The sequence below is a fragment of the Scylla paramamosain genome, chromosome 49 (assembly GCF_035594125.1).
Source record: "Scylla paramamosain isolate STU-SP2022 chromosome 49, ASM3559412v1, whole genome shotgun sequence".
Classification (NCBI taxonomy): Eukaryota; Metazoa; Arthropoda; class Malacostraca; order Decapoda; family Portunidae; genus Scylla; species Scylla paramamosain.
This window is the reverse complement of record NC_087199.1, coordinates 3049439-3060000: the sequence shown is the minus strand read 5'-3', so window position 1 is coordinate 3060000 and position 10562 is coordinate 3049439. Positions and strand designations below refer to the sequence as shown.

The window sequence follows — 10562 nt, the reverse complement described above, 5'->3', positions numbered from 1 at the left end:
GCATGAAAATACTAGTAGAAGATAGCAACACTGTTGTGATGAGAAAGTTAGTCAGTTAGAGGAGAGAAATTGATAAGACAAAAAGCTTTTCATTCCACCCTCTTTAAAATAGTGGTGTGAGTGGAATCCCTCCATACATGTGAAGCAAATTCCATACATGGACAGATAAGGCCCTTGTACAGAGTTAGCAGGTGGGGGGGATGGGGGGAGAGGGTGGTGAGAAAAACTGGCAGAGATGTCTCAGAACGCCTAACTTCATAGAAGCTGTTTTAGCTAGAGATGAGATGTGAAGTTTCCAGTTTAGATTATAAGTAAAGGACAGACCAAGGATGTTCAGTGTAGAAGAGGGGGGCAGTTGAGTGTCATTGAAGAAGAGGGGATAATTGTCTGGAAGGTCGTGTTGAGTTGATAGATGGAGGAATTGAGTTTTTGAGGCACTGAACAATACCAAGTTTGCTCTGCCCCAATCAGAAATTTTAGAGAAATTGAAAGTCAGGCGTTCTGTGGCTTCCCTGCGTGATATGTTTACTTCCTGAAGGATTGGACGTCTATGAAAAGATGTGGAAAAGGGCAGGGTGGTATCATCAGTGTAGGAGTGGATAAAACAAGAAGTTTGGATTCGAAGATCATTGATGAATAATAGGAAGAGAGTGGGTCACAGGACAGAACCCTGAGGAACACCACTGTTAATAGATTTAGGAGAAGAACAGTGACCATCTACCACAGCAGCAAAAGAATGGCCAGAAAGGAAACTTGAGATGAAGTTACAGAGAGAAGGATATAAGCTGTAGGAGGGTAGTTTGGAAATGAAAGCTTTGTGCCAAACTCTATCAAAAACTTTTGATATGTCCAAGGCAACAGCAAAAGTTTCACCAAAATCTCTAGAAGAGGATGACCAAGACTCAGTAAGGAAAGCCAGAAGATCACCAGTAGAGCGGCCTTGATGGAACCCATACTGGCAATCAGATAGAAGGTTGTGAAGTGATAGATGTTTAAGAATCTTCCTGTTGAGGATAGATTCAAAAACTTTAGATAGGCAGGAAATTAAAGCAATAGGACGGTAGTTTGAGGGATTAGAACGGTCACCCTTTTTAGGAACAGGCTGAATGTAGGCAAACTTCCAGCAAGAAGGAAAGGTAGATGTTGACAGACAGAGCTGAAAGAGTTTGACTAGGCAAGGAGCAAACATGGAGGCACAGTTTTGGAGAATAATTAATAGGAAGAGAGTGGGTGCCACAATCCCTAAAAGAGTGTGTGTTTTGTCCTCACATCTGGTGTGATGCAGCACTGTAGCTGTGCAACATTACCATCACATCTAAAACTGTGTGTGTAAGTGTGTGTGTTTCCTCTCTCTCTTCCCTGCCCTCCTCTCCCTTCCATCCTTCCCTCCCTTCCCCCATTCCTGACCTCCTCCCCCCTTCCTTCCCTCTTTCTATCCTTCCATCCTTCCCACCCACCCACCCACACACCCATCTCTCTCTCTCTCTCTCTCTCTCTCTCTCTCTCTCTCTCTCTCTCTCTCTCTCTCTCTCTCTCTCTCTCTCTCTCTCTCTCTCTCTCTGTGTGTGTGTGTGTGTGTGTGTGTGTGTGTGTGTGTGTGTGTGTGTGTGTGTGTGTGTGTGTGTGTGTGTGTAATTTACCTAGTTACAATTTACAGGGCCTGAGCTATGGTTGTGTGGTCCTGTCTCTACATCTACACTCACTTGTCAAGTTTTTCCTTGAAGTTGTGCACACTCATTGCCAATACTACGTCCTCTGTTAGCTTGTTCCAAACTTCTGTATTTGTGTGTGCAAAACTATATTTTATGTTACTCAAGCATCTTCCTTTTCTTATTTTTTTGCTGTGGCCTCACGTGTATCTGCTATTTTCTGCTTTTCTTAGCAGTACTTTCTCATTATCAATTTCTTGCACTCTGTTCCACAATTTATATATCAGTATTAAATCTCCCCTTTATCTTCTTTGTTCCAGTGTTAGCAGATTCATTTCCTTTAATGTGTGTGTGTGTGTGTGTGTGTGTGTGTGTGTGTGTGTGTGTGTGTGTGTGTGTGTGTGTGTGTGTGAGAGAGAGAGAGAGAGAGAGAGAGAGAGAGAGAGAGAGAGAGAGAGAGAGAGAGAGAGAGAGAGAGAGAGAGAGAGAGAGAATAAGAACAATTGCAAAGTTGAAAGAGAGTGATTGACAAAGGAAATGGAAGGAAGGGGCATAAATGTAAAGGGGATGGATGGAGGAAAATGAAAAGGAGTAGAGGACAGGAAAAGAGAATACTTATTTCTTAGTGCTTCCTCTCTCTCTAATTCTTCACTCACTCCTCACCCTTGCTGCTTATATTTATTCTTTCTACTTTCTCCTTATCCTCCCATCCTTGCGTCAAATTCACATGCGCGCTGCTTACAGCAGGTTAGGTGTCACACCAGTCAGTTTCAGCGAAGCTTTATTCCTTGTGCTGTAAGACTTTGGAACATGCTTGACGAGGGCACATGCACTGCGAGTGATGTGCAAAAATTCAAGTCTGCTTCGAACAAAATCTTGAAGGGTCTAGTCAATTAAACTCTGGTTGCTTTTGCAGCTATAACCGGGTGATAAATTATGTAACTATACCTGTGATTTTATACCATCAAGTTTTAAGTAGTTATACTACATTTACTCGTGTTGTCTGACATATATTAAATAAGTCAGAATTGTTGATTTTTTTGTTGAATTTTTTTTGTGAGTTTTAATAATTCTCAGTTCGTTGAGGCGTTCTTTATAATTGTTTAACCTATTTTCTCCTCCTGCTCTGATTTCATCCTACTATTGTGCTAATTGCTATTCCTTTCTTCTTTCTACGGTCAAGGTGGGTGGGGGTTGTCATCTGGCAACTTATAGCGCTTGCGCTCGTCCCACTCTGCCTTCTCCGTTATGTTTAATAATAATAATAATAATAATCATCCACTTCTTTGCTCCATGTGCTCTCCTTCCCTGTGGTTATGTCCCTTCCACCCCTTTTTCTTTTTCCTCTCCCTTCCTCTTTTGTCTTGTCTCAAACCTCCATCCCTGTCATCTCCCTTCCCCCCTTATCTGTCAGAGAGAGAGAGAGAGAGAGAGAGAGGAGAGAGAGAGAGAGAGAGAGAGAGAGAGAGAGAGAGAGAGAGAGAGAGAGAGAGAGAGAGAGAGAGAGAGAGAGAGAGAGAATTTTATTATTATTATGTAATAATATTTGTGTGTAATGTACTACTGCTTCAATTCCACACCTATAGTGTAGGCGCCTGTACTATGGCCTCATTAGACGCATGGTAATTATTAGACTTTTTTTTTCTTTTTTTTTTTCAAGAAAAAGTGCATGTAATGCACCAGCAAATGTAGTATATATATATATATATATATATATATATATATATATATATATAATATATATATATATATATATATATATATATATATATATATATATATATATATATATATATATATATATATATATATATTATTCATGCCTAAATGCTGTTTTGAATCCAAAATGTTCGAAAACCGAAACTATTTTTCCCCATAGGAATCTGTAAAATGGATTAATCCACTCCCAGACACCTGTCCACCTAGTACTGGTGGCCTGTGACACACCCCCACTGCCAAGATGGCTGCTCCACAACACCTCCAGCTCAGGAATCATTTATCCAGAAAGGATGTATTGAATGAACTTAGTGACACAGAACTCATCAGAAGATACTGTTTACACCGTACAGGCATTCTCTTTGTCACCAATTTAGTGAGGGAAGCCTTACAGAGGGACACAGAGAGGACCAACCCACTCACTGCCAAAATGAAGATGATCATAACACTTACACATCTTGCTGCTGGGAAAAGCTACTGGAAAAATGCAGCTGTGCAGCAGTGATGGCATTGTGGCTCATCGAGAGAGCCACAGGTGGCTCGAGATTACTCCTGCAGAAAAGAAAGCCAGAAAAAGGAGAGAGAGAGAGAGAGAGAGAGAGAGAGAGAGAGAGAGAGAGAGAGAGAGAGAGAGAGAGAGAGAGAGAGAGAGAGAGAGAGAGAGAGAGAGAGAGAGAGATGAGAGAGAGAGAGAGAGAGAGAAAGGTCAGTGGGAAGGACGACTCAGCCACCAGAGGCATGATAATTGCCTGGCTGCTTGCTCTTTGAGTTACTGTAAAAATTCTCTGCACGCAGTTGCCCCTCTTCCCCACTTAGTTTTCTTTGTTTCCTGTTGTTTTTTCGTAGCGAGTCTCATGTAGTATTTAGTTGGGGAGGTACTCTTGCCTACAGAACAGTTTAATTGCATCCAGTCCCTATAGTTAGCTCACTACTATTTTTGAAAAATGAATGTTCTGTTGCACCAAGCTAGCAACGTGAGGTGAGGCGAGCAGGCGGGGTGATTTACCCTCCCCTCCCACGAGTCATTTTCCTGTGATGAACTGTGAGTTTCGGTTTGCAAGCTTTAGTTGGACGGACACTACCAAGCAGAGAGGATATACTTATGTAAGGAGGAAAGCTGGCACGTATTAGGGTAATCTACATACACCTTAGAGGGCAAGAATTAGATAGGGCTGTATATGGATTAGTGGCAATAACACCCCTGCTATTATGGGTAGGTAACACACCAGTGTAAGACTGACTGGGTGTATTGTGCCAAGCCAGATTAGTGTGCCAGTTCCTGGTTGGTGTCCCATGCTTAGTGCACCAACTCCTTGACGGCTAGACAATTATTTGCATTTTAGAACAGTAAGTTACCTTCCCTGTTTGTTTGTGGACAGGCTGTCCATGTAGTTGTTGTTTTATTAAATGTTACTGTGTTCCTGTGCACTTTTAAAGAGGCTGGACACAGAGGATTATATATATACTGCTATGCAGTGATGTCTACTCCCTCCTCAGGCCCTGCCAGTTCATAGGAGGCAGAGGCCTGTCTTCCAGGACAATGTCAACGACATTGATCTGCAGGAGGATATAATATCTTGTTGGACATGGTTGGTCCGTTATTGTTGCTGGTTGGCCGTTGAGGTATTGTACCTCATCCTCTAAAGTGCGCATCCTTTTGTCGTAACTGTCCCTTCCTGGAACGTGGCTGGCAATTCTTTTACAGCGAGTTGAGAGTTTCTTGGCAATGGTAATACTCCTGTACCTGTGGCAGGTGAAACAGGCTGGTGACCTCACTTGTGCAATTCACCACAGGAGGCCAGAAGGACCCTGTGGAGGTACTTGTGACCCCTCAGCAGTCTATGAAGGAGGTAGACTGAGGAGGCTAAACCAAGATAAAGGCAGCCATGAAGAGGGGCAGAACTTGGTGTTAAGACTGTCTATTAACAGGGTGCAAGAAGCCAGAAGGACCTTGTAATCCATCACTGGGCGCTGCACTAAGTTACATAGGTGGAAACTTAGGGAAGCTTGCTGAGATAAAGGCAGCTGTGAGACAGACAGCACACACACACACACACACACACACACACACACACACACACACACACACACACACACACACACACACACAGTTTAGTAGTCTTATTTTTATCAGTTTCTTATTTATTTATTTATTTTATTTATTTATTCTTTTTATAAAATTTAATTTCTTCCAATGTTTAATGTTTGGGAATATATTTTGATATTGATTTGCTTTTAATTCTTATGGATTTGTTTGTGGTGTTTTTGTTTTCGTTGGCAGCGTGTGTTGGCATTTGTGTTCATTTCATTGTTGTCTTTTCAATTTACTGTAATTATTTTTATTTGTCTTTGTTCTCTTATCTCATGTGAACAATTTCATCAAAGTTTTATTTCTACAAATATTTCTTTTTAATTTTGTATTTTTATTTGCTGTTGATAAAGTTTTATTTTATATTTCATTTTATTGCTCTTGTTATTTTTATTGACTGAATGCTTTTTATTCATATTTTTTTTCATATTTCTAATCAATAATTGAATTATTGCATATTTTTATGTATTTTTACTAATTTATTTTACTCTATGAATATTCAGTTTTTATAAATGTTAAATTTTTAAAAATATATTTTTAAAGGATTAGTTTATTTATTTATTTATTTTAATTGTCTTGTATTTCTGAGTTCATTATTCAATTTTGTACTTTATATATATATATATATATATATATATATATATATATATATATATATATATATATATATATATATATATATATATATATATATATATATATATATATATATAATATTTTAAACTAAAATAAAACAAATATATAAAATTGTGAAATTACAAATAAATACATAGTACAGACAAGATTTAATAAGCATTAAAAATATAAATTAAATAGAAATTGAAAATAAATAATGAAATAAAGAATAAAATATAATGAAAATAAAACAAAAATACAAATAAATAAATAAAAAGCAAAGCAATTTAAAAAATATACATTCATAACAAATAAAACATCAATAAAATAAAACAATAAATTAAAAAATAAAAACAAATCATAAAAAACAAGATATTAATTCCTATAAGGAAAACAAGCAAACAAACAAAATAAACCTAATAAATAAAAATTCAATCATGTTTTTGTTTTCTGTTCCAGATATGGTGGCATTGGATTCCCCCAGGGCAGGATGAAGGCAGCAGAGTGGCGGGACCTGCTTTACCTCCTGGCGGCAGAAATGGTCAGGGTGGGGAGGAGGGGAGCTGTTGTGATACCAGAGGAAACCATCACATGGGAGGAGGGGAGGGAGCTGGAGGACCTCACTGGCACTTTGTGGGGGTGTAGGGTGTTAAGGTGAGTGAGTGTGTATTTACCTACTTATATTTACCTGGTTGTGGTTTACAAGGGGGATGGGTAATCTCATAGTATCCTGTCTCTATATCTATCCAGTTTGGTCTTAAAAGCAAGGACAGTTACAGCATTGACAACGTGTTCACTGAGTTCCTTCCATTTGTTCACACTTCTGTGAGGAAAACTATACTTCTTGATGTCTCTTCTACAGTTAACTTTCTTCAACTTCTTACTGTGCCCCCTTGTACTCTGTGTGTCTAAAGTTATAAAACATTCTTTGTCCACATTTTCCATACCACTTATCACTCTATAGATGTTTATTAAATCCTCTCTCTCTCTCTCTCTCTCTTATTTTCAAGGGTAGGAATTTCCAACATTTTTAATCTCTCTTCACAGGTCGACTTACTCAACTCCAGAACCATCTTAGTGACTGCTCTTTGTACTCTTTCTAATTTCACAATATTCCTCGTTGTATGAGGAGACCACACCACTGCTGCATATTCCAGTCTTGGTCTTATCATAGAAATCAACAACTTTTTTACCATTCCTTCATCCAAATATGAGAATGCCATTCTTACTTTTTTTTAACAAATTCATTGTCTCTCTGGTAATTTTATCAATGTGTCTGTCCGGAGTCAAATTTTCAGTAACTGTTACTCCCAAATCCACTTCCTCTTTTGACTTCTTTAACTTGACACCTTCCATCTCATAATGATATTGTATTCTTTTCTTACTCTTACCAAACTCAATTACTTTACATTTACTGCAATTGAATTCCATTTGCCAAGATTTACTCCATCTATTTATTTTATTTAAATCATCTTGTAGTACCATACAGTCATTTACATTTTCTACCCTTCCCTTCTCATCAGCTTAGCATCATCCGCAAATAACTTCATATAACTGTCTATTTCTTCATTTATGTTGTTTGCATATATTACAAACACTGTTGGTCCCAACACTGACCCCTGTGGGACACCACTAGTTACTTTCAGCCAAGATGAATTTTGGTCTTGTATAACAGTTCTCATCTCTATCATCCAGATAATCCTCCATACACTCCAGCAGTCTTCCTCCAATTTTTCCATAATTTCTTATCTTCCATAGCAATCTTCGGTGAGGTACTTTGTCAAACACTTTCTTCAAGTGTAAGTAGACACCATCCACCCATCTGTCTCTCTCCTGCACAATATCAACTATCCTTGAATAAAAGGACAATAAGTTCATGGAGCATGGTCTTTCCCTCCTAAATCCAAATTGACAATTTACCAAAACTTTATTTTGTGTGTGTGTGTGTGTGTGTGTGTGTGTGTGTGTGTGTGTGTGTGTGTGTGTGTGTGTGTGCATGCGCGTGCGTGCGTGCGAGTGTGCGTGCGCGCATTTTTCTTTTTATGTAGGAGGGACACCAGCCAAGGGCAACAAAATAACTATAAAAAAAAAAAAAAAAAAAAAAAGCCCACTGAGATGGCCGTCCCCAAATACGATCTGAAGCAGTGGTCGAAAATTGAAGGATAAGTATCTTGAAACCTCCCTCTTGAAGAAGTTCAAGTCATAGGAAGGTGGAAATACAGAAGCAGGCAGGGAGTTCCAGAGTTTACCAGAGAAAGGGATGAATGATTGAGAATACTGGTTAACTCTTGCATTAGAGAGGTGGACAGAATAGGGGTGAGGGAAAGAAGAAAGTGTTGTGCAGTGAGGCTGCGGGAGGAGGGGAGGCATGCAGTTAGCAAGATCAGAAGAGCAGTTAGCATGAAAATAGCAGTAGATGATAGCAAGAGATGCATCATTGTGGCAATGAGAAAGAGGCTGAAGACAGTCAGTTAGAGATGAAAAGTTGATGAGATGAAAAGCTTTTGATTCCACCCTGTCTAGAAGAGCGGTATGAGTGGAACACCCCCAGATTCCAAGACAGTCAGGAATATGAGTAAGGTGTTGCACCAATTGCTCTAGGTCATGGAGGATAGCAAAGTTGAAGGCTAGTTCACCAGGATGGTCAGTGAAGGGAGAGGAAAGCCAAAGCTGGTGGTGAACACTGAAGTCTCCAAGAATGGAGATCTCCACAAAAGGGAAGAGGGTCAGAATGTGCTCCACTTTGGAAGTTAAGTAGTCAAAGAATTTCTTATAGTCAGAGGAGTTAGGAGAGAGATATACAGCACAGATAAATTTAGTTTGAGAGTGACTCTGTAGTCGTAGCCAGATGGTGAAAAACTCGGAAGATTCAAGAGCGTGGGCACGAGAGAAGGTTAAGTTGTTGTGCACATAAACACAACATCCAACTTTAGACTGAGAATGAGAATAGAGAAAGTATTAGGGAACAGAGAAGGGGCTACTGTCAGTTGTCTCAGACACCTGAGTTTCAGTGAGGAAAAGAAGATGAGGTTTAGTAGAGGAGAGGTGGTGTTCTACACCACCTCTCCTCTACTAAACTCCAAGACTGCAAATGTTGCACAAGTTAATGAAAAAAAAGTTGAGAGGGGTGTCAAGACACTTAGGGTTGTTACCAGAAAAGCAGTCCAACCTGGGGACATTTGTGGTCCCTCCCCAGATCTCCCCAGACTCTGAGGCTGGTGTAGGAGTTGCCATGATAATTTTGAATTTTGAGTGAAGGGTATGTATGTAATTGGGTGCTTGTAGTTTTTTGTGAAGGAAGAGAGTTGTCTTTAGAGGGCAGGCTGTGACTGCCCCCTTGTGTTCTGAGACACAAAGGAAAACATTCAGTGAGGTCACAGCTGGGTTTAATGATAACTTCACAGCACCCCCTGATCCAGTGATTTAGACCTCGCTGGGAGTAATTATTGAGAGAGAGAGAGAGAGAGAGAGAGAGAGAGAGAGAGAGAGAGAGAGAGAGAGAGAGAGAGAGAGAGAGAGAGAGAGAGAGAGAGAGACTGTATTTACCTAGTTGCAATTTACAGGGCCTGAGTTATAGTTGTGTGGTCCTGTCTCCACATCTACACTTGTCAAGTTTTTCCTTAAAGTTGTGCACACTCGTTGCTAATACTGTGTCCTCTGTTAGCTTGTTCCAAACTTCTGTATTTGTGTGTGCAAAACTATATTTCCTTATGTTACTCAAGCATCTTCCTTTTCTTATTTTTTTGCTGTGGCCTCGTGTGTATCTGCTATTTTCTGCTTCTCTTAGCAGTACTTTCTCATTATCAATTTCTTGCACTCTGTTCCACAGTTTATAAGTTAGTGTTAAGTCTGCCCTTTCTCCTCTTTGTTCCAGTGTTGGCAGATTCATTTCCTTTAGCCTGTCTTCACATGTCAATTCTTCCAGTTCAGGAACCATCTTCGTTGCCATCCCGTGTATCCTTTGTAGTTTTCTGACATGTTTGTTGTTGTGGGGAGACCACACTGACTCACCACATTCCAGCTGTGGTCTAATAGTGGTGGTAATTGTCTTTCTCATCGTCTCTTTATCCATGTAGTGGAATGCTGTTGCAATATGTCTCAACATTCTATATCCCTGAATGTCTTTTCTACAAGCTTCTCCGACTGCTGACTGTCCTGTACTATCACTCCCGGATCTTTCTCTCCTTGTGCTAAAAGTACATTTCAAATGTCCATTTTGGTCTTTTCACTTTTTTCCATTTCCATTACATGACATTTTTTTCACAATAAATTCCATCTCCCACTTCTTATTCCAGTCTCAGATTTTATTCAAGTCCTCTTGTAGAATTTCACAGTCTTTGTTGTTTCTTAAATGTCTTTGTAATTTTGCATCGTCTGCAAACGTGCTGATGTAACTCTTTACTCCTTCAGGCGTGTCATTTATGTAGATCAGGAAAAGTATTGGTGCCACCACTGACCCTTGTGGTACTCCACTACCTACTTTTCTCCATTTT

At 39.5% G+C, this 10562-nt stretch overlaps 2 protein-coding genes across 10 annotated transcripts in view; both read left to right on the top strand.

Moving 5' to 3' along the window:
* LOC135095553 (zinc finger protein ZFP2-like) overlaps nucleotides 1–10562 on the top strand; it is a 65370-nt gene that overhangs the window by 38243 nt on the left and 16565 nt on the right. The window lies entirely within an intron of this gene.
* Nucleotides 1–10562, top strand: part of LOC135095549 (uncharacterized) — a 52049-nt gene that overhangs the window by 28802 nt on the left and 12685 nt on the right. For all 9 annotated transcript variants that reach the window (XR_010264434.1, XR_010264433.1, XR_010264432.1 and 6 more), the window contains one exon: nucleotides 6529–6723. Coding sequence is in view for 6 of the 9 variants with exons in the window: in XM_063996444.1 (XP_063852514.1) it covers nucleotides 6529–6723 (195 nt within the window). In the remaining 3 variants the exon portion in view is untranslated. The remainder of the gene's footprint in view (nucleotides 1–6528; nucleotides 6724–10562) is intronic.